This window comes from Bison bison, unplaced genomic scaffold (genome assembly GCF_000754665.1).
Source record: "Bison bison bison isolate TAMUID 2011002044 unplaced genomic scaffold, Bison_UMD1.0 scf7180017864243, whole genome shotgun sequence".
Classification (NCBI taxonomy): Eukaryota; Metazoa; Chordata; class Mammalia; order Artiodactyla; family Bovidae; genus Bison; species Bison bison.
In genome coordinates, this window is record NW_011494815.1 from 3,743,927 (window position 1) to 3,768,236 (window position 24,310).

A 24,310-nucleotide genomic window follows, 5' to 3' on the forward strand; every position below is an offset into this window, starting at 1 on the left:
GGAGTTCGGGACAAATTTTTTAAATTCCTCCCTGCCATTTAAAAAGCCATAACAATGTCCTATACAACAAGGTCTCAATCAGGCCAGGCCAGTGAAGAGAGTTTGCTTAGGTGAGCTAAGTACTAGGAGTAATGGCTGTTCCTTATACCTGCTATTCTTAAACCCTTTAAAGCTCTCTTTAGTTTTCACAAGCCATGATCATTTGTGATTAAAAATGTTTATACCAAACAGATTCTCACTTGTGTAGTGATAATTGTGAGCATTTCATTTAAATTCTTCACTTGAATAAAAATATTAACACTTCCATGGATTCTTTTCCTATTAATTTTTGTATGTAAATTAGCATGCAGTTCATTCATCATTTTTAGAAACCTGTGAACTAAACTAATTTAAAGATTCATTCAAATTCTACTTCTTTATGGACATCTATTCTGACTCCCACCTTCCTCCGACATAGAGGTAATCATTTCATCTTTTGTACTCTCGGGGCTGACACACAAATCAGGTTGTTATAGTCAGTTTACACTTGGTATTTCCGTGTGGTGACAGTCATCTCCCCCAGGGCGGGGCCAGATTCAGCTGGTTTCCGGGCTCACTGCCCAGCTCAATTCCTGGTCCAGAGCACAAGCTCAACTAGTCTTGACTGAAAGTGCCAAAAACGCCCAACTTCACCAGTCAACAAAGAAAAGCAACCATGAGATAGCACTTTTCCAGCTTCTCAAGTAGCAAAAATTTCTAAACAGGAAGTTCTGGGAAAGAGTTCAGAAGGCCACGGTCTGGACCAACTTTTCCGAAGGGCAATGTGGTTATTTTCTCGAAGGAAACGCTAAGGAATGCGGGGGTATGTCCCAAAGGCAATCGAGGGCGGTACCACTCCTGCTGCACAGGCTCCAGGCCCGCAAGTCCGGCAAACAAGTAGCCGGCCTAATTCACCCTGGTAAATAAGCCCGGAAGACCCCAAGGGCGCGCCATCGACCGCACGGGCCCCCGCCTCCTCTTCATTCCCCAATGGCAGCGGCCACTTTCATACCCAAAAAAGGCTGCATGCGCCATTCTGAAAGCGAACTTCTCAACGAGCCCCCACACCACCCGCGCCCCCTTAGTCCGGGTGCGCAGCTCTGAGCCGGGCTCCGCACACTTGGCTGCGGTCTCGGTTTCCACCCTCTCACGCGGGTGGACCTCAGCACCCCTGGGCCTGCCAGCCGCGCCGGCCACGGCCACGTGCGCTTACTCACCGCCGGCTGCACGACGCCGAGACGGCAGAGAACCGACATGGCGGCACGCGGCGCACGGACCAGGATGCGTCTAGCGTGCTCCGCCCTCTGGGCGTGTCGCGCAGGGCACCGCCCTCCAGGGGCCTTCGACCCGCCCTCCAAACCTGAGCTTCCGGTCTCAGGTGACTGTTCTTTTCCACACCTATGCTTGCCACTGTGGACTTGGCAATGTACCAGACCAACACCCACGTGCGGACACACCTGCCCGAACTGCCCTTGGTAGACCTCCTCAGCCAGATTTGGGCCACGTTTCTGACAGAGGCTCCTCTATTGACGTGAAGGTGCGTGAGAGACAATCCAAGGATCATTTCCTGACCTCTCTGTCTGGCCTCTCTCTCTCTCTGTCAATGACCTGAGGTCATTGAGTACTGTACAGCATGGCCTTAGGCCAGCTGCGATAGAGGTAGTCTTGGTCACTGAATACCTGCTCCATGCAGGCCCTCTGGAACTGGGTTGGAGTGGGGAGGAGAGAAAAACTTATTTACGCCATCCCTTCTGCAAAGGTAGCCAAACAAGAACAGCTCTTGAAATAATCTGTCGCAAAACCAGTTACATTTCAGTTGGCCTCTATTATTGTATTTGGGGCTTCCCTTGTGGCTCAGCTGGTAAAGAATTCACCTGCAATGCAGGAGATCTGGGTTCGATCCCTGGGTCGGGAAGATCTGCTGGAGATGGGAAAGATTACCCACTCAAGTATTCTGGCCTGGAGAATTCTATGGACTGTATAGTCCGTGGGGCCCAAAGAATCTGATACGACTGAGCGACTTTCACTTTCACTTCATTGTATTTAGTTGATTCACCAGCGTCTTATAAAATTGTGAAGATGTTAGAGATGGTCTAAAATGCTACAAATCTAAAGACTCAGGTTGGAAGCAGATACCTCAAAGAGTTGAGCAGTAGAAATAGAAGACAGCTAAAAGCCATTGGTCAGGGCCACGCCCTCCCAAGTCCCCAGGAGTTCCGACTCCTACTGGATAATCTGACCAATGCTAATTGAAGGTACCAGTTGACAGAGAAAACTGATTTCAAGTGAGAGCCTTGGAAGTCAGAAGGGCAGACCCCATGTGCTATTGATTTGCAATTCAGCTGCTCTTCATCTGACAACTAAAGCGTGCTCCAAGGAAAACAGTAGCAAAGATTTAACTGCAGTTACTGATTTTCCCAGGCCGTGGAGGGGAAACTCAGTTATACGGAAATATGCATGTGATATGTAAATATTTTCAGGGGGAGGGGGAAGGAAACGCACACCAAAATGTCAACATTCATTTTCATTCATTCATTCACCAGGTATTATTTATTTCGTGCCAGGACCTGCGCTAGAAAAAAAAAAAGGGAGAACTAGCTGACAGCCTGGCAGAAAGACAAACAGGGAGCAAAACTAATGCTTTTCATTTTCTTTCTATTCTTCTCTGGTCTTCCACAACGTGAATAGATAAAAGTTTCCTATGAAAAAGAAAATACTGACCAGTATTCTTGCCTGGAAAAGTCCATGGACAGAGGAGCCTGGCAGGCTGCAGTCCATGGGGTTACATGACTGAGCATGTGTGCATGAGGGTGGAGGGTCACGGGTTGGTAGCAATAAACTGGTAGAACTAAAAAAAAAAGAAAAGAAAAAATACTGAATACTCTATCTGGTAAAAGATTAGAGGTCCCTCTGAAGGTAGAGTCAGAAGAGAGAGCCAACTCCCGAAGGCCTGCTCAGTTCCCAAGGTTTCCACGAAACGAAAGGTGGCGAGGTCTCATATCCCACTGTGCATCTCAGAGGCCGGGATAGGAGGCTCCGCGACTGACTCAAGCTACGCGTTTCTCCTGCAGACCTGCGAACAGACTGCTGGATGCACGGCCACCTAATGACACAATCATAGCCATCATGAAGGAACCCGCCGACCCAGCGCGATCGGACTTTGGAAAACAGGTTCAAGTCCCACAAGTCTGTGCTGCCGGAAACGTAAAGTCTTGAGAGGGCTGGCGATTGGTCGCGGAGCCGGAAGCCGGAAACTGTATAGTGACGCCCGTGATGGCCGAAGCAGCGGGTGTTCCAGCGGAGTCCCTGGCTGGCTGCAGGGCGCGGGCAGCGCGGACGGTGCTAGATCAAGTGGTGCTGCCGGGCGAGGAGCTGCTACTGCCAGATCAGGAGGACGGAGACGGCCCAGGAGGTGCAGGGGAGCGACCGCTGCGCCTAAACGCCGCAGCGCGCTCCCGGGGACGCGTGGTGTGCGGCCCAGGCTTGCGGCGCTGCGGCGACCGACTGCTGGTCACCAAGTGCGGCCGGCTCCGTCACAAGGAACCCGGCAGTGGCAGCGGCGGTGGCGTTTACTGGGTGGACTCGCAGCAGAAACGGGTAAGCTGGGACTCCGGAGGGGTTGTCCGGCCGGGAGAAGGCTGAGGATACTCTTCGGAAGCACGGAAGGGGCCCTGGAGCCTTCCTCTGGTAAGGCTAGCCAAGAGCCACTAGAGTCTTGTGCTTACTTCTACAATTCCTTTAGAGGGACCGTGAACAGCTGGAACGTGGCCCTAGATGGGCGACCAGTAAAGAAACGAGCCTGGGAATATAAGGGCGCATAAGGGGATAAAGACTGTGAGACGTGGTCATTGTCTTCAAAACCCCATAGGTCAGGGAGCAACAGACTTGCCTTTCGGGGTTCCAAAGAATCAAGTTCAATGAGTGGATGTCACAGGGAGTTCAGTTTCTCTTAGAATAAGTAAGAAATTTCACATAGGAAGAAACTAACAACAGAATGGCCTTGCTTGGTTGAAGACCCCTGTATCACTGGACTCTCACAAACAAAAGCTAGGGAGTTTCTGATAAGAATTCAGAAGAAATAAGATGATACAGACTTAAATGAACACTGTTAGAAGCTGGAAATCTGAGAGTTTTATCATGTGATTGGTTTTCTTTTAGGGAGAGTGACATGATTAGGTTTGTTGTAAGGTTTGTATTGATTTGTAAACATGGGTTTTAAAATATTTTCTAAATATTTAACTGATAAACATAACCGCTGAGGACTTGTTGAAGATGTCTTAAAAATGATTGTCATTTATGGTTGTTCTCTCATTTTTTTGTAGTATGTCCCGGTGAAAGGAGACCATGTGATTGGCATAGTGACAGCTAAGTCTGGAGACATATTCAAAGTTGATGTTGGAGGGAGTGAGCCAGCTTCCCTGTCTTACTTGGCATTTGAAGGTGCAACTAAAAGAAACAGACCTAATGTGCAGGTAACAACAGGACCTTTGGTTTCAAAAGTAGCAAATATCCATTTCCTAAACAGTCATATATCCAGAAGGCTACCGGAACTGTCTGATTTTCCTAGTGCTATTGGATGATCTTAGAGCATCTTTGTAATCACTCCAGGCTTCAAGAGTTCTTTCAGATGCTCCACCTCTGGGACCAAAGCCACATACTTAGTTTACATTTGCTATGTTGGGGGATGTTTTCATCTCTGCTGAATTGAAAGGTTGTATCTGTTGTTTGTTACATCCATATACACTGGACAAAGAAGTAAGCCAGAGGCTTAGGGAGGAAGGAAGGAACAGTGGTGGAAATTGCCACATCACTCATCCGTCTTTCCTGGATGTGGGTCCTGGGACTTGTATCTCACCGTTTCAGTTACATCACTGTTTCCCAACAATCCCATTTTGCAGCTGACAAGAGAAGCAGTCTTGCTACTTCAAGTTTCAACTTGGGCTTTTCAGGTAGCATGGCCACACTCTTCCTGTCCATCCAAGCCAGAAATTTGGAGGTTTCTTTGCCTTTTCTCACTCATCCCTCGTGTCAAGTCTTTTTGGTTTGCCACATGTCCACCCCTTTATGTCCACCCCTTTATGTCCACTTTGCAAGTTCAGGCCTTGGCTGTCTCTTGACTGGACTTAAGTCAGTGACCTCCTTAGTAACATCCTACCTGTACACTTCTGCCCCTTCATCCAGGCTTTTAAGAGCTGACAGCCTCTCATACCCCTTTCTGCAAAAGAAAAAGTTCTTCAAAGCCTACATATTACTATTTCCAGAGGTCTTCCCTCATCCATAATTATATCTCCATGTGGCCCTGCCTGAATTACACCGAACTATTTAAGAGCACCACTCAATTCATAATCTCCTGCTCCTGTAATGCTGTTCCCTCTGTCTGGACTGCTTTATCCTCTTCTCAACCTGTGGAACACATTCTGGTCTTTCAAGACCCAGGCTGAGCACCACTACCCCTCTGTAAAAACATCCCTAATTCTCAGTCATTTTTCTTACTTACTGGATTCAGCTGTGAATGAAGTTTGTTTACATATATATCCCCACTGCCCTCTGAAACTAAATGCTTCTAAAAGGCAGAGCATGTTCTCTCTAGTTCCTTGAGTAACCAGCAGTTGTTGGTACTTAATGAAACAAGTACCATAGTTTTTCTTCATTTCCATAGTTTTTGTCATTTTGAAGTTTAACTCTTGAGGCTTTTAAAGTAATTATTGTATGGAGAACAGTCAATGAATTGCCAGTGTTCTGTTTGCTTTGAACAATTTGCATGCCAGGGGTTGTTGCTTGTGTAGTTCCCTAAAGCAGTGCTGTGCAATAAAACTCTGTGGTGATGCTAGTGTTTTACATATGCACTGAGTATTATGGGAGCCACTAAGTCACACATGGCTATTGAGCATTTGAAATGTGGCTAATGCAACTGAAAAACTGCATTTTAAGTACATCGTTTTAATTAAATGTAAGTTTAAATAATTACATGTGAGTAGTGGCTACTGTAGTTGACAGTGTAACCCCAGTGGGCACTCTGGCTTTGCTGAGGCTCCCAGTCTGGGGATTTTCTGGGAAGGGAAGGGTGAGGGTACATGCTTTAATTTGCCTTCTTTTAGGACACAACTCCAGCAGGACTGTGAGAATCCTGGAGTGTAGTCTGTTATTTAACCACAGAATTGCAGATGACTGGCATTGACGCCTATTGAAAACAGCCAATAGCAGCACCTGTAGCATAGTTTGCTGAGAAGAAATGATGTTTTTTAATTATCATTGTAGGTCGGAGATCTCATCTATGGCCAATTTGTGGTTGCTAATAAAGACATGGAACCAGAGATGGTCTGTATTGACAGCTGTGGACGAGCCAATGGAATGGGTGTGATTGGACAGGATGGTCTGCTTTTTAAAGTCACTTTGGGCTTAATTAGAAAGTAAGTCTGATGCTTTCCAGCTTGCCTGTTGTCTTTTATATTATACCTTCTTAGAAAGCTGACTAATCTTTGGTTATAACAATGGCTGTTATCTCTTCAAAGTTAAAAATCAGTATCCATTTTAGCACAGTTGTAAACTCTTGCATTTGCATTTAGCCCCATCCTCTCAATGTGAATAGATAAAATTCAGACATATTTGTCATTATAGTTTCTGTATTGATATGGAATCTGGACTTCTCTGCTGGTAGGCCAGTTGTTCCTTATATATACTCAGACCAAATGTGAAAACTGGCGTTCCCCCTTCTAAGTTACTTGAATACAGATGCAATTTATTATCTGTATTTTATTAATACAAAATCATATTTCTCTTATAATGGGAGCCAAATTAAGCTAGAGTGATGTGACCCTCAGACTTAAGCAGACATTTACAAAAGGCTCCTGCTTTACTGTTCTTTTAATAGTTCCCAGAGGCAGATTCTCTTTGTTAGGTTTAGATCTTCACCTACCCAAAGCTATGCCCTGTTAAAGGGCTTTACTCCTAAAGCTGAGGTTCGCAGCTATCTTCCATATCTCTCTTTGCTACTTATTTTGCAGATTTGCAGAATTAGTTCAGGACATTTAAAGAAGCATGTTATTAACCAAGCAACATTTTGTGGTTTGAAAGAGTCAACACTCTCCTCCAAGTATTGAATTTAATACCTAAGAATAATTTACATGGTCAGGAAAACAAGGTTAAAGTGTTCTTTTAGCACCAGAGACAATAAAAAAGCTACAGTTCTTAAGTCTAGAATTAAGGTGCTCTGACAATGTGAAGGAAGAACTTTATATGTTTTTTTGTGAAGTTGGTGGCATAGGGAGATTGGTTTCTTTAGAGGATAGCCCACCATTGTGACCTCTGGTATACCTGTAAGTTATAAAGCTTCTTGGAAGAAAAAGGGGAGTAGATGTTTTCATGTGCCTTGTTGTTTTGCAATGATGTTGGTGGAGCTCTGAGTGACTGGGGAGAACTGCCCAGAAAAGGAGTCCCCTGAAGTAAAGTCAAGGCACACCCTGTCACTTAATAAAGTTTTGTTTTCTTTCCCTTCCTCACCAGGCTGTTAGCTCCAGACTGCGAAATCCTACAAGAAGTGGGAAAACTCTACCCCCTGGAGATAGTATTTGGAATGAATGGAAGAATATGGGTTAAGGCAAAAACCATTCAGCAGACTCTGATTTTGGCAAACATTTTAGAAGCTTGTGAACACATGACAGCAGATCAAAGAAAACAAATCTTCTCCAGATTGGCAGAGAGCTGAAGACCTATGTGGGCTTTTTTATGGGTCAGCTGAACCAAGAGACTGGGTTTCCTGGGGAAAAGGTTTCTCAGGTGAATTCCACATTAAATCTTCAGGAGACAAGATGTGAATGTACATATTGTCTATTATAGTGCTAAATAAAATATTTTTATAAAAAAGTTACTGGTTGCCACCCAGATTCTTATGGGTGAGAAAAATCATGAAGCCATGATGTAGTTTTTTGTTTTTTACAATAAAGTTTACTAACAGTTACTGTTACGGTTTATTTGATGTTAACTATTACTTTGCTAGAGTGTAGCTTCTGTAAGTGGAAGTGAGCATTAAGATAAAACTATTTTCTGATAGTAAAATATGTTCACCAAAGAAAATGCAGAATACATAAAAAAATATAAAGCAAACAAAAACCACCTGTAATCCCACTATTTAGTGGGTGAGTATGTAGCAGCTAACAATTATTGGTTCCAAGTATTTTGCATGGATTAATTCACTTAGTAACTGCAAAGACATTTAACTTTCTAGTTGAAGAAACTGAGGCATGGATTAACTTGGCCTACATTCTCAACTACTGTATGTGAATGTATGGTTTTCAAATTGGAACTACAGGATTATACTCTATATACCACTCCGTTGTATACTTTGTCCACATTAAACAACATGTAATATATTTTGTGACTGCTATTAAAAATTCAATAGTTGTATAATATTTCATTTTCATGTTATAGGATATTTTAGATATGTGTAGTTTTTTATTGTTCTATAGATAACACTATAATGAAGGTCTCTGATTCCAAGTCTAGCCAGATCTTACTTTGTTAAAATCATTTCTGGGAAGCCAAACAAAAAACTACTTGTGGGTTTTGAAAAAAAAACGAGGTTTGTGAGGGAGTCAGAGAGGAAATTTGCATTTTAAGCAAAGCCTTTAAAGGTGAAAATGAAGCCTGACAGATGATCCAGGTCAGTGGTTCTGTTAAGAGACCTAGTTACAGACCCCTGAAGCCTATCCATAGGTTCTTTCCGATGACAGATTATAGAACACATTCAGTAAGTTGATAAAGACCAAGGATTATAGAACACATTCAGTAAGCTGATAAAGACCAAGGATTATAGAACACATTCAGTAAGCTGATAAAGACCAAGGAGCATTATGTATTCCTAAACATGTTTCCTGAAGACTGGGCCATTTGTAAGTAGTAAAAAGACACTGATAAAATATATCAAGTGATCACAGCTCTTGAGGAACTTAAATTGTGAAGGAGAGGGGACAGAGCAGAAAAGTAACCTTTTGATTCTTCTAAGATATAGAATACATTTTCTGAACTTGCTAGCAGCTAAATTAACAAGTTTACTAACCCAAACTGGCTAGAGTAACTGAAGCAACTCTACCTGACTACGACATGAAAAAAACGGATCACTGAGATTTAGGTTACCTAACATACTTGTGACAGATGCAATGTATTTTCTGTCTCTTCAAGTTAGACTTACAATACTGTGTGCTTTTCAATTTGACCTGTTAATCACAAGTATATATGAAGAATCTAGTTGGTACAAAGCTCATAAGGATACAAAGATACTGCCACAAATTGTTACAAGGCTACTATTAGGAAGAAAGAAACACTCACTGCCCATCCTCAGAATAGGGGAGACAAAGTAGGAGCCACACAGATGGAACAAAATGCTATGGGGGCTTAAAGCAGGGCTGTTAGGACAGGCTGACCCTGCAAAGTCTGTATAGCATATTACTGAGCTGGGGAAAATCAGCATGTTTGAGATGGCTGGACAAAGTCATGCAACTTTATGATGCCTGTGCAATGAAAATTCAACTCATGATAGAATAATTCCTACTTGATTATTTAAGCTACTCTTAGGAGTAGCTATTTCACAAATAGATGTACCGAAGATGAATTAACACATCCAAAGCCATGTAGTCTTAGGGCTAATTCATTGTTATGTAAACTTTCTAGTTAGTCAACATGTATCTGGGCACTTCCTGTGAGACAGGCACTATGGGAGATACAAAAGAGCATAAAATGTGGTCCCTCTTCATCCCAGTGAACAGCCAAGATGTCAAGTAAAGGCCAATGAGTACTACCACCATCTTCTGCTCTGCTCTTTGGTCAAGACAACTCCAGCAACTTCACCTCCTGCAGCTGCCTCCTTAGGCTCTCCATCATTCCACTGAGTTCTGAAGAACATAGCCTTTTCTGGAAGAAACTCCTTTCTTCAATGCTTCAGGCCAGTTTTGAGTCTCAAAGTAAGTAGACAGGATATCAAACACTGTTAGAAGGGTAAACAGAAAACAAAGGGACCACACAGAGGAAAAAAGAGAATTAGTATATGACTAACAAGGAAAAAAGTGTTCTGGAATATTTCAATCAACAGATCTACTCCACCACATATGGTACCACCTATGTCTCCTGGGGAGACAGGCAAAGACAAAGGCCCTGCTTACCTACAAGGATCTCAACCTACATTGAGAGATACAGGCCTGTGAATGGACAATGCTGCAGCAGAGAGGGACACAGTACAATGGGAACACAACAGAGGGGCCTGACATGGCCTGAAGGGGAAGGGAGCAGCCAAGATGCCTGTGAATGGAATCATGAAGGACAAACAGGAATTCACTGTTCGGTGACAGGCTGAAGGCATGGCATACTAGGACAAAGAAACAATTTCAACCATCTGTAACACAGTTGGGAATAGGAAGAAAATGCAAAATGCCTCTGAGAGGCCAGGATACCTGTCACAAAGTGCATACAATAAAGTCCAAGCACATTAGTCACATGGGAGGCTGCTTCAAGGACCATTTATACTTAAATACAATGTAAAGAAGCAGTAGCATAACTAACATATATTAAGCATGGGCCATGTGAGCAGTACCTTGATTGATGGTCAGTATCTCTGAATGATAGTTCTTCCCATTCTGGCATTTGACCATATATTCCTGGATTGGTAAGCGGGCAGTCTTAACAGAGTGTTCTTGGGCCTTCTGAAATGTCACCTTCTGTAAACCACAAACATTTTTCTTATAAAAATAATACATGAAGTTATTCTCAATGTAATATGCAGCAGAGCAAATTGTGAGAATTCTCATTTACCATTTACATCTGTAATCATAATTAAATGATGTGTATTAAAAAAATAGAAAGGAAGAAACTGCAGATAATGAGTATTTCTGGCAAGTAAGAAATGGCTTATGCAGCAATAACCCACTTATTTGGAAGCCATTTATCTGCTAGCTTCTACTTGCGGCTACTTATCAATACAACCAAGAAGGAAGGAAGTAAAAAGAGGCATATCTGCAGTCACAATCTGCATCCAAAAATCCAAGCAGTCTAATCAACCAGAGAACATTACTGGCCCGAATTCAGTAAGATCCAATTCTGGATATCTGGAGTTGTCAGCCACCGCCAACTGGTAGCAGCAAATTAGAAATGAGGAGACGGGATTCAAGTTAATTACACCTCTAGCAACAAGACAGCATTAAGGTATAAGAACATACAGCCCGATACAGCCCGATGAAAAGGCAAGGTTCTGAAAACTACAAAAAGGAGACAGAACTCAAAAAAATCCAACAATCCGAGGTCATTTAGCTTCAGAGTACTGAGGCCATTAAGCATTACAGTACAGTTATTAATGTCCCTTAAAGATGTCCCTGAGTCATGGACTGAGTTTAAATTATACTCACTACCTTTTAAGAAGATCCAGGAAAGTCATCTACATATTTGGAATCTCAGGATTAAAGTTTTAGATTACTGAGAAAATTAGCATACTCAGGTTTGAAAGGGACCTTGATAGTCAACTATTCCACTTCAACCACCCATTCAATGTTTGTCTATTCTCTATGACCTCGTTCCCAGGTGGCCTCTGGCTTTAAATGGACAACTCTTGTGACAGGGAGTTCATGCGTCCTGGGGTAACCCATTCCAATTCTGATAGTAGCAGTTAATAGGAAATCTTGATATTGAGGCACATTTTCTATTTCCTCTGAGACTTCTGGTCATTTGTTCTAGTTCTTTTCCTCCAGAGCCATACCAGGCAAGTCAAATGGCCCTTCCACAGGACAGCCATTCAGATACTCAAAGGCAGGGATCGTGCCCTATGAATCCTCTCATCTCCAGGCTGACAGTCTCAGTTCTGTCAACTTTTCCTTGACCATGATTTAGTTTTGAGTCCCTTCATTATTCAGGTCAACCTCTTCTGAACTTGTTCTAGCTTGTCAATGTCTTTTCATTTATCATCCCATATTGACTGACCACTGTGGGTGTGGTCTAAAGAACTGGAACAGCATAGAGCAGGCCTAGCACCTTCCTTCTTCTGACACTGGACTACTAGCCTCTCAGATTCACATGAAACACGGTTCCAAGAAAGACCTTCCAAAAATGTTTTAAGTGATACAATTTGGATGAAATAAAGGTACAGCTACTCAAAGGACTTCTTTGAAAGTTAACAACCTCTTGCATATATGAGCTGTGATTATTAAAGTCTACTCCATTATTTTATAATTACTTTGAACTAGAGTACATAGGAGGAGACTTGGATGCTGCCCTGAAGGAGTTTACAGTCTAGTTTCTGTTCTCTGAACACTTAAAGATAAAATGATTCCCCTTGAATAAATGCTGTTCTTAGTATATTTCTGTGATGGAGGAAATGGCAACCCACCCCAGTATTCTTGCATAAAGAATCCTGTGGACGGAGGAGCCTGGTGGGCGCTGTCCATAGGGTTGCAGAGTCGGACACGATTGAAGCGACTTAGCATGCATGCATGCATTGGAAAAGTAATGGCAACCCACTCCAGTGTTCTTGCCTGGAGAATCCAAGGGACAGAGGAGCCTGGTGGGCTGCCATCTATGGCGTCACACAGAGTCAGACACAACTGAAGCAACTTAGCAGCAGCAGCAGTGAAGGAGCCAAACTCTTAAGTAGCAACCAGAAAGTTCTATACCTTTGACAAATCTTCGTACCAGTTATTTTTCAGTTTAAATGTTGGTGGAAAATAAAGAGGACAGTGTGTTACATTTGTGCATCTATATATTACACACTGCTCACTGGCCCTCTAGAACTGTATGCTTCAAAAAAGGGGCTGTCACTCTGCTGCAGGAGATGCACTTTGCTGTTCTGTCTTTTTAATCTTTTTAACCTAAAATAGCCCCCATAGCCATATCAGGTTTCATTACACTGACTTCTTTGAAAGTCTGGTCCAGTTGTCTTATAGAATGTCTCACATCCTAGGTCTGTTGATGATTAAATTCAGTTTAAACATTTTCTAGTAAGAATACATCACAGGTGAGATTCCATCATAAGGAGGTACTTGCCACCACTGGGGATTCTGTTTGATCATTTGTTAAGATGGTGAACTCCAGATCACTCCATTTTAAGGGTACACTTTTGCCTTTCTAATCCGTGGGCTGGTACTTTGAGACCACATGAATAGTTAGTTCCCTCACAACCTTTCTTTCAGTCAGTTCCCTGAATCAATGATTACACTGGGAGTGACAAAATGGCGACTTTTCAATTCTATTATTCGTTTCTCATTTATTAGCTGACATTCTTTACAGCGCTCCCCTACCCCTACCTCCTGTCCATATTTTAAGACTATCATTATGGAGTCATGGAACACTGACTTTTTTTAGAATAAATGCAGTACAGTTAAATATCATTTGTGTTAAATGTGTATGTATCTCACATACATATGAAAAAATACACTCTTATACATGAAAAAATATATTAATTTAACATGCCCATAAACCCATAAATACATACTTGTGTGGTCACAGAATATATCAAGAGATACACAAGAAAACCATGGCTGCCTCACACTGCAGACGCTGGGCGACAAAGATGAGAGATAGACTTATTTTTCGCTGTGCTCCTTTTTATACATTTTAACCATTATATCATTATTTACATCTACAGAATATCCTAATTATTAAGCATAAAAAATTATCTCAACAAATATTTGTATAATAGAAGTGTGTTTCAAAACTCCAATTATTCTCATAAAATTCAAATTCAACAAAAGAAACCTGGACAATTCTACTGCGGTTGAGATTATGGGTAAGACGTCTGTCAACAGGGAAGATGATCCAAGAAGGAACAAACTACTCTTTCAACAAAGAACAAATAATTGGTAAGAATGTTGAAAGCTTCCCTGGTAGGAACTTCCCTGGCAGTCCAGTGGTTAAGCCTCCTGGCTCCCAATGCAGGGGGCCTGGGTGTGAGCCCTGGTCAGGGCACTAGATCTCACGTGCCACAACTAAAGATCTCATGTGCCACAATTAAGATCTGGTACAGCCAACCATTTTTTTTTTTAAAAACAAATTCCTTGGTCAAGATCAGAGTAATCCCTACAGAACTGAAGACAAGAAAATAAGAAAGGAATTCAATAATGGCTATTTATGTAATTACCAAATACTCCCCACTCTAGTCCCTGACTGGATTCTGTCAGGTATCAGGATTGTTAACATTGGTGATAAGAAGAGAGGGAACTTGGCAAGTAGGAGGGTCAACCTAGATAGAGTAGGCTCTTTATTCCTACTCCTTCTGGATTCTCACGTCTTTTGGGTGAGATTACGACAGGGCAGGTGCCTCTAAAAGAAAGCTTCATTTTTCAAAATGCAGTTGTCAGGCCTAAAATGTACACTTACCTTCTGAATGCTTTCATCCACAAGTCCACCAAGGATGTAAACTTTGTTTAGATCAACATTTTCAAGAGCTAATGAAAAAATAAAGGCCATTAAGATTAATCTGTTTTATAATTTCTAAATCCAAAGATTGTAAAAGGAAAGAATTTATTAACAATAAAAAGTAGAAATTCAATGAAATAGGAAATGAAAAGAGAGTAGATTTGCTAATCCCCTGGAAAGTTCAATTAAATAGATAAACCACTGGCATATCTAATCAGATAGGCAGACTCAGATCACCATCAGGATTCAGAAAGGAGGTAAAATTTCAGAGAAATATAAAATAATTAGACAACTACTGAGATCAACTTAATACAAGTGAAAATTATGTGAAATAGATAATTTTCAGGGAAAAAAAAATTTATCTGACATTGATCCAAAAAGAGTCAATGCAAGGAGGTGACCAGGAAAACTCAGGAGGGTTACCAAGTAGCTCACAAGGTCCAACTGAGGATGGAGACCCTAAATCTGTGCAGCTTTGTACACATGGCAGGACAAATACAATGTATCCAGTGAGGTCTCTATCCATAAGAGGTGTGCAATTAACGTTCATTCCTTTTTTACCTTGGATACACCATGGGTGGCTTTAACAAATTCTGACACCAGGAATAATGAAATAAAGGGCTAAGAAGCAATGAATGCATAAAGAACATACCATGGTCTGAGTCCGGAGTCAGGTACACAAGGGTTTCCAGAGGAAATAAACTAAAGCAGTCTTCTTCTGTTCTGTCTAGCTGAAAAATGTAAACAATCCAATGTAGTGTTAACTAGATTAAGACACAGCCCACACTGCAGCACCCAGTCACTTACAGAGCACGCAGTGGTTTCTATCAGGCCTGGCTCCAGGTGCACCAAGGGGATACATGTCTGACAACCTGTTCTCAGAAAGGGCTCAGTTGGGGAGCAGAAGTAGAAAGGCACAGACATTCAACCTTACAAAATGAGACAGAAAGTGGTAATGAGGCCCTGACACACAGGGAGCACGCCCTGGGACTACAGAGAGAGAATGACAGCACCAGCAACGACCTTGTAGTGAAGGGAATGCTGGAACTGGGTTTCTGAAAAGAGGTGAGACTGACACAGACAAAAGGAAAAGGTATTCAAACTGGAGAGAATCATCTAAGAAAAGCATGAAGACAGGAAAGCAAGAGGGCTGAACTACACGGGCCTTAGAGTGGATCTGTTTGGCTCATATGCAGGAATCACAAAACATGTAGAGAAATAAAGCTGGGAATGGCGCATTACAGGAGGGATATGAAGGTAACAGCACCATGACTAATTGGGCAGCAATGCAAACGGCACTTTTCACACCTGGGGCCTCCGAGGACCTCCCTGGGAAAGGTCACACTACTCAGTCTCAGCTACACGAGGCAAACACACAAGGGCACTTTTAGAGTCACTTCTTAGGCACTGATCTAGATTCCTACCTGTATACCAATGTCTACATTTAAGAGATCCTAAGGAAAGTACTGAAAATAATTTAATACTCCCTAAAACTCATCTTAAATCCATATTACTTCCATAAGGATTCTCTCTTCCCCTCAAAACTCATGTTTCCAAATTCTGCACTTTAAGAACAAGGAGTCATGGCATTTCCCTAAAACATTCCTGGAATGCAGTCTAGTATAAAATACACCAGATACAAAATACAGCCCTAGATACTGGTAATACTAGTTTTCCAATGCAGTGGGAAGGATGAAAATTTTTAAATATAAGAACCGATGAGAGGTTCTAAATTTTTTAAGACTGTAATAGTGAAAATATATAAATTATATAAAATTTTTTTACATCAAAATATGAAAAAGTTAAAAAACTTACTATTATCTCCTCCAACCTACTTTTCAAATGACAATTCAAATAATATGCAAAATAAGGCTTACCAGATAACTGGAAAATCCATCATTCATCCTCAAACACTCTTCATACAGGGGGCTGTCTGTGGTGAACCCAGTGAGGTAGATCCAAAATGGCCTGTCAGCTTTCTTATTGGAACCATACAACCTTCGGATCTGTCCAGCCAGTCTACATAATTCCTTCAAAGTAAGGATAACTTAGGGTAGTAACATGCCCACTCTTTCTAAATTCATTATCAACAAATGGTTACTGAGTAAGTTCACTGAATACGACTCTGGGAAAGCTCATGAAATACAATGGCCCCTTTTACTCCACAAGTGCGTACACGTATGTATGCACTTGTGTTACATCCCATGGCATCATACCTTACAGATGAAAGTCAAGGTAATGATACCAGCCCAGAAATAGTCAGTTAATGAAAAAACTAAGACCTCTCCCTCCTTCTAGACTGGCTAATACATACATATATATACATGTGTATATATATTTATTTTAGCTTTTTAAAAAACTTCTATTGAAGTATAGCTGACGTCCAATATTGTATTAAGTTTCAGGTGTACAGCAAAGTGAATCATTTATACCTAAACCCACTCTTTTCTAGACTCTTTTCCCATATAGGCCATTACAAGATATTGAGTAGAGTTCCCTATGCTATACAGTAGGTCCTTGCTGATGCTACTGCTGCTAAGTCGCTTCAGTAGTGTCCAACTCTGTGCGACCCCATAGATGGCAGCCCAGCAGGCTCCCCCGTCCCTGGGATTCTCCAGGCAAGAACACTGGAGTGGGTTGCCATTTCCTTCTCCAACTCATGAAAGTGAAAAGTGAAAGTGAAGTCACTCAGTCGTGTCTGATTCTTAGCAACCCCATGGACTGTAGCCTACCAGGCTCCTCCATCCATGGGATTTTCCAGGCAAGAGTACTGGAGTGGGGTGCCATTGCCTTCTCTGACAGTAGGTCCTTATTAGTTACCTATTTTATACATAGTAGTGTGTATATGTCAATCCCAAACTCCCAATTTATCCTTGCCCCTCCCTTTACCCCACGGTAACTGTAAGTTTGTTTTCTATATTTGTAACTCTATTTCTCTTTTAGCTTTTATCAAAAAGCTTACCATGTGATATTTACTATTTATTAAAAAGAGGTTAGATTACTGTATAGGCATTTTTATACTCCCTCAGGTAAACTTGGCACATTCTCCCTAACTCCAGGAAATGTCATAGGTTTGGAATTTTTAACTTTCCATCCTGATTCAGAGACATAACCCTTATAGAAAGGTTATTTCACAATCTGGCCTGACTTGGTTCAGTACAGGAAAAAATAAAAACACACACAAGAAACCTTAGACTTTGATTTAATCTGATATCTCAATGAATACAAACAGTAGAAAATTCTTGGTTGACCTTTTCAGTGGGCTATAGTTAGAGGTTTCCCGGAAGAATCTCAGATACTAATTTCTCTGAAAAACATGGAGACACTAGCACGTACAACAGGGACGATGGGAAACAAAGATGCGTTTTAAGATATAAGGCCCAAAAGCAAGGTCCAATACTGTGTGCCACTTTGTTATCTGGTGAAAATGAGAGGGCTGTGAAGGGCTGAGCTGCAAGTTCCTCTCCAAATTCTGCTGCCACTGATAAGGTGCACAAGCTAAACAATTCTGTTTTTATCAAAGGGATTCCTCTGATGAAGGGTTCCTGTTTATCCCTGAATGCGTGCATGTGTGCTAAGTCCCTTCTGTCATGTCTGACTAGCTGCAACCCCATGGACTGTGTCGCAGGCTCCACTGTCCATGGGATTCTCCAGGCAAGAATGCTGGAGTAGGTTGCCATGCCCTCCTCCAGGGCATCTTAATGGGTTTCAATGCTCCTGCCAACCCACAGCATTATTCCAACAAATCAATCAATCTTCCTGCAGAAACCTATAAATTATGACCCCTGGCTACTTATTCTGTTCCCGAACGCAATCCCATGTGGCCCAAATGTTGTGCAGTATCATGCTCCTTTCCGGATGAGTACATGTGACTGTTATCAATCTTATCTGTCTGGTGTGGAGTGTTGTGTGTTCAGCCACCCGCAGAATCCTAGGGTGAAAAGCCATCCTTCACCAACAGGGCTTTACAAAACACCTACAGTGTAGCAAGACCTCCCACCAGGTAATCTCCCCACAACATGCAACCAGGCAAACATTCCTCTCCCTAGCAGAAAGCCAAAGATTTCCCTGGACAATTACACCTGAAAGGCTCCTTCTAGACTTGGGACACCATGAACACAGTGGCAAATGCGTTGGGTTTAAAACAGAATATAAGGCAAAAAATCTTAAACTAAACCAAAGGATGTCTATTCTCTTCCTATTTACAATAGCCCTCTTGGAACTGAGTAGCCATGTGTAGAAAACTAAGCACATTTCCTGGATTTCTAGAGAATCCTAGAGACTGGAGCTGGTCATGCTCTTTGTAAAAGCTGCTCCCACCTGAACCTCTCTCGTGTGAGCAGCCATTCAGAGTTCAGTGGATGCTTTACCTTCTTAGACATGTGGTTAGTCATACTCAAATCGATACAGAGTCTTGGGCCTGAGTGCTTGGCTTCCAAAAGTCTTTCCTTGATTAGGGATCTCAGAAAACGTTTGCTGTGCTGCGGGTAGATGCCTAGGGTAAGAAATACCAGAAAGGAATAAAAGTGGAAAAGCAGAAAAATATTATTCAGTAAGAACTAAATCTCCTCAGCCAGGTGAGTACTTTTTGCATAAGAAGAGAAACTGGAAGCTCATACAAGGTATTCATTCATTAGGCAGTGTAGGTATCACAGAACAGTGAAATCAGTGCTCTGAACACACTGCTGGATCTAAGGCAGAGTTCAGTTTGTTCATTTATTACCTATATGATCTTGGGCATGTTATTTAACTGCTTTGAGCCTCAATCTCTTTGCTGAGAAAATGAGGATAATAAAAGTCCCCTTATGGTAAACCAGGTAAAATTCTTAGCAATGAACCTAGTACATAGTCCTGAATAAACATTAGCTGTTGTTAGTATCATTCCTTCTACTTCTGAGCTTATAAACACATATATGCACTAGACTGCCTATATGTGAAAGGCAGTCTTAAATTTTGCTTTCTTTGATACTCTGATTCCCGACAAAATAGAACAATAGGTCATATCTCCCAGATGTTTTTACTTAAAAACAATATCCCCACTCTTCCAGGAACAAGCAGATACCAGTTTGCTAACAAATAAATATACTAATAATTACACGAACAATCTAATTTACCGTTACCTGAATTTTCTACACGGTTGGCTTTTCGTCTTTCTTTTTCTTGTTTTCTTTTACTCTTCTTTGCCGCAACTATCTTTTCCCAGTGCCTCTGCTTTCTTTGGACATTTTTCTTATGTTATCCAGAAAACAAAATTGTTTGAGAACTTCATAAGCACCAAAAAGGAAAATGAATATTAGAAATAGTTACTTATTTTTCAAATTTAGATATAGGATTAGGAGAGAAAAGCGGTGTTAGTCTTAAAAACAAAAATGGCCTAGATTGTGTTTAGAGAAAGCAGAACCCCAGAAAAGAGAAGTGGCATGCCCAAGGTCACAGTAAATTTGTTAGGAACAGGGTTGAGATTTCCTGACCTTTCTGAGGTATACAAAGATTCCTCTTGAACTTAATTTACTTTTTCTATGATCCAAATGAAATTAAACCTTAAACCAGGTAACATGAAACTCATCCCTTGGAATACACCTAACTCATTCCCAATCTTCTCGTTACCAGGATCTATCCTTGAAATACGGCCTCTGGGACATTCCATCATCTCAAAGCCTGTGACCTGGCAACTCGTTCCACTCACCGAGCACCACGCTGCACTGCCTGTGGGCAGGGTCTCTTGCTCCCAATGCTCACATCCCACATCAATCTGTAGAAGCTGGAAGCTCTCAGAGACACCATCTTCACCTGGGTCGTCTAGGGTGATTTCGTGCTCCTGCAGCACCCGTGACTCTGTTTTCTGAGCACTCCCTTCCAATTTCCAGTCCATGCGTTTAGTCCTCTGTCCTTGTCACCCAGATTAGAAAAAGGAACTATTATACTTGCAGAAGTATTTCCCTATATCCAAGTGACAAATAGTGTTAAAGTGTGTAAAATACTAACGCAGAGAAAAGCATGTGTGTCTTCTAGAGAAATATGTAAGCGCAGAAACCTTTCAGTAGTAAGGAAGCCAAATTTCCTCTTTAGAAGACAGGCATGACCCCTGACACCTCCAAGCAATAATTATTCACTGCTGCAGTGACATCAGTTCATTTTCTTTGGAATGCGTGTATGAGTTGAGGGTGAGACAGAGATGGTAAAACCTACCTATCCCATTACGTTTCCATTTTTAAAAACCATTCTTTCAGCAAATATTTACTAAGCACCTATGCTATGCAAAGTCCTATACTAGAAACACCCTGGAAGGTTTAGAGCTGGCCAAAAATTATGGTAAAGAGCAGCCCAAATCCCACCAAGGATTCTAAGGTGCTGGTGATGTATCAGAATTCACTTTTCAAATCTACATATTCCCTCCTCTGACTTACATATTACTGCAGCAGAAAGCCATAGTCATAGAGAAAATGGGTAATATCCATCAGAAGAGCTGAGGTAGAAAAATACGAAGAATTATTGTTACAGCACACTTAACTAGTGTAATAATTTCAAAGTGGTGTTCAAAATCCCTGAGGAAGATATGTAAAAGAAGTGCTCTAGTCTAGAGGCAAGTGGCAGATTAAGAATGCTATAACCATTGCTCATGGCTACTCCTCTGAGTCCAGTGTGCTACCAACATAATAGGAAACGTGTATCTTTGAAAAAGTAAATCTCTGTAATGATCCATTGAAATTAAAATGGAGTAAGAGTTCAGGCAGACAAAAATGGAATTGGGTGGCCACTGAAGATCTGGTCTCAGACAAGTCTCTGCACCACTGAGAACTTGAACTTTCTTTGAACTGTACCAGACCCCCAAGGACACTATCAGTCATATTCAGAATAACACCAGCCAGCTGCAACCCTACAGTCTCAAGATCTCCTTTCATAACTATGCAACCATTTCAGACCTTAACCAATCCTTACTAATAAGCACCCTTATTTCTTGCCAGCTCCAATTATAATTCATGACAAGTAACTCATGTAACTAACTGTAACCTTGCAGTTTTTACCTTTATAAGGTTCTCCCATTTTGTTGTCTGGTGGAACACACTTCAGGTGCTTCCTGATTTTATGTCTCCCATGCTACACTCCTCAATTTGGCTAGAATAAAACTCTCTTCTATTCCTATTATAGATTGCTTATTGATTATTTTCCTGAACACTTACAATGGCCTACACTGATTGTTATTGATGATCTATTGTTGTCTGAACTATCTGGTCTACTTGCTGTTGACTAATACTTGCTATATTTATGTTTCTTAAATATACTAAGGATATAGCACCTTAGGGTCTTTGCACTTGCTGTTTTTTCTACCTCAATCCTCTTCCCCTGGATAATTATATGACTACTACCTTTCTCACTACATTCCAATTTTCCCTTTCCAACATGGCACACATCTTACTTATTTTTTGGTCTGAACGTCCCCACTCCTATAAGTGTTATGTTTGTATTGTTCACTATATCCTCTATGCCTGGAAACAGGCTTCGTACATAACAGACGCTCAGTAAAGACTTGCTGAATTAATAAATCCTCCACTCCACCCCCATCTCTGAGTTGACGGAGGCCTCAGAACTTTTCTAACCCATGTTGCACCTGATGAATATATCCCTGGGCGCTAAGTGATGGACCAGCCTCTGAACTCTTCTCTTAGTTTTTCATTCTAGGTTTTAGCTACCAAAGTCGGCTCTCCTCCTCTGGCACCTTCAGCACTAGAACACCCTGACCCCAAGCTCGAAGAGTACCCCGACGTAGGCCCCGTATGGCCCACAGGCTGCGAAAGCGACGGGAAGCAGAAAGGACCATCATCAAGAGTCTGGCGCCACACAACTGTAGGGCGAGCGCCTGCTTCCCAGGCTTCTGCCCCACGGTCAAAGGAGGCGGCTATCAGAGGCCCGACCCTCATGCCCGATTCCTCCCACAAACAAATGCCCTACGTACCTGAACCAGTCTCCTCCCGCGGCGGAAGCGGCACTCACCAAGTCCCGCCTCCGACTCCACTTCCGGTTCCGGCCCCACGCCGACTAGCATTCTGGGAGTTGTCGTTTTCAGCCTGGCTGGTCGGTGTGCGGCGAAGGCTCGGGCTTAGGATGCCAAGCGCACGGTGGCACTAAGGAGCTGCGTCCCGCTACAAGGTTCCTGCGCCTCGCTGAGCCTCGATTTCCTTGCCTGTTCGCTGGGGATACAATCCCAGCCGCTTGCCGACCGCACAGCGCTGCTGCAGATGACCAGGCGCTTTGATGGCTGTTAGGGTCTGAACTGTGGTGTTGGAGAAGACTCTTGAGAGTCTTGGATTGCAAGGAGATCCAACCAGTGCATTCTAAAGGAGATCGGTCCTGAGTGTTCTTTGGAAGGAATGATGCTAAAGCTGAAACTCCAGTACTTTGGCCACCTCATGTGAAGAGTTGACTCATTGGAGAAGACTCTGATGCTGGGAGGGATTGGGGGCAGGAGGAGAAGGGGACGACAGAGGATGAGATGGCTGGATGGCATCACCGACTCGATGGACGTGAGTCTGAGGGAACTCTGGGAGTTGGTGATGGACAGGGAGGCCTGGCGTGCTGCAATTCATGGGGTCGCAAAGAGTCGGACACGACTGAGCAACTGAACTGAACTGAAGGCCTGAACACAGCGAAACTGGACTGAAACCAGACGTGAACCACCCCTCATCTGGCATCCTGGGGCCTTGCCTTCCCCATAACCAGCAGAGCCCTTGGGATGACACAGTTCCCCTCACCACAATCTGGTCATCCAGGATAACAGATATCCTAGCTTGGGCAGATCACAAATGAATCTAGCCTCTGGCCACTCTCCCTCCTTCATCTCATCTCACAAATCCACAGGGAAACTGACTCTCAGAAACCTAAAGTGTCTTGTCCAAGCCTTGGCCTGATAAAAACTATCAGCCACTCTTTATTTTTGCAGTCTTAGATGTCTCATCCTTTTGAGAGACCCTACCCTGAATGAGCCTGAAATATCTACTGTCCAAGAAACCACAGCCTTGTTGGATCTGTCCTTGGCCCCACAGTTTTCCTCTTTTCTTTCCACAACTTCTCCAGCACCTCCCACTCCCAGTCCAAGCCTTAATCCATCCTTTATCTGCCAGTGGAACAACTTGTAAAATACTGAAACCAAACATGATTTCCTCCCTCAGAAGGCTTTTTTCTGAAACCCAGCTCTAAAGTCTCTTCTTTGCTCAGAAGTTGGCCTTGGCTTTGTACTCAGCAGGACTTGAAAATTGGCTAAAATGGTCTTCAGTGGCTCCCACACCTACCAATCCATGCACCTTTAACTCAGCTGTACTGAACACCTTTCCTGTGAGCTCATGGCCACTTCCCCACAGAAAAGAGCACCTGGCTGGTGTAATTGCCCACCCTGCTCCACCCCCATCCATTTACCAGATGACTATGTGTGTCCCGTACTCCCTCTCAGTGGTTTCCCTTTGTACTTGAAGGTAAAATTGAATCTTCCTAAGACCTTGCACAGTCTGGTTCCTGGATGCCCCTCCAACTTTATCTTTCACTCTTCTTCCAGCCTGCTGTGTTCCAGTCACATCCATCTTGAAATGATTAAAACACACAAAATGTTTCAATGATTTAAACAGTACTTTGCAAGTACTGTTCCCTTTTCTCTCACTTTTTAAATGCCTGGCTCCTTCTTACCCTTTCGGTTTCAGCTTAATCCTTCCCTCCTCAGAGAGACCTTTACTGATCCCTGCTAGGGAAGATAGGCTCATCCCAGCCGCATCTTGACACTCTTCATTTTGTTTATTTCACCTTCACCTATCATAAATCTTTTTTCTGTCTTCCCTGATAATACATCTATCATGTAAATGATTATATTCCCAGTGGCACTGCACAGTGAATATTCGTCAACAGGATAAACAAATGA

General features: G+C 42.4%; 3 protein-coding genes across 4 annotated transcripts in view; 1 reads left to right on the forward strand and 2 right to left on the reverse strand.

Annotated features, from left to right (window-relative positions):
- The window catches only part of LOC104993737, an 18,551-nt gene extending 17,277 nt beyond the window's left edge, over positions 1-1,274 (reverse strand). The window contains exon 1 of the mRNA XM_010847114.1: positions 1,170-1,274. Coding sequence (XP_010845416.1) covers positions 1,170-1,274 — 105 coding nt within the window. The remainder of the gene's footprint in view (positions 1-1,169) is intronic.
- Positions 1,275-3,272: 1,998 nt separating this feature from the next.
- EXOSC3 (exosome component 3) lies at positions 3,273-7,975 on the forward strand. The gene is made up of 4 exons (XM_010847081.1): positions 3,273-3,615; positions 4,341-4,490; positions 6,277-6,428; positions 7,522-7,975. The coding sequence occupies exons 1-4, from the start codon at positions 3,292-3,294 to the stop codon at positions 7,721-7,723; spliced, it is 828 nt and encodes a 275-aa protein (XP_010845383.1). The 5' UTR covers positions 3,273-3,291; the 3' UTR covers positions 7,724-7,975.
- Positions 7,976-8,867: 892 nt separating this feature from the next.
- On the reverse strand, positions 8,868-22,404 carry TRMT10B (tRNA methyltransferase 10 homolog B (S. cerevisiae)). 2 transcript variants are annotated; one of them, XM_010847082.1, is made up of 9 exons: positions 22,361-22,404; positions 20,093-20,346; positions 19,527-19,635; positions 18,777-18,901; positions 16,284-16,436; positions 15,059-15,137; positions 14,368-14,435; positions 10,601-10,724; positions 8,868-9,997 (listed from the first exon to the last, which is right to left on the reverse strand). In XM_010847082.1, the coding sequence occupies exons 2-9, from the start codon at positions 20,276-20,278 to the stop codon at positions 9,891-9,893; spliced, it is 951 nt and encodes a 316-aa protein (XP_010845384.1). In that variant the 5' UTR covers positions 20,279-20,346; positions 22,361-22,404; the 3' UTR covers positions 8,868-9,890. The 2 variants fall into 2 exon arrangements, with proteins under 2 accessions (XP_010845384.1, XP_010845385.1); XM_010847083.1 differs by having other exon boundaries at positions 20,093-20,290; positions 22,361-22,402.
- Between the last annotated feature and the right edge of the window lie 1,906 nt (positions 22,405-24,310).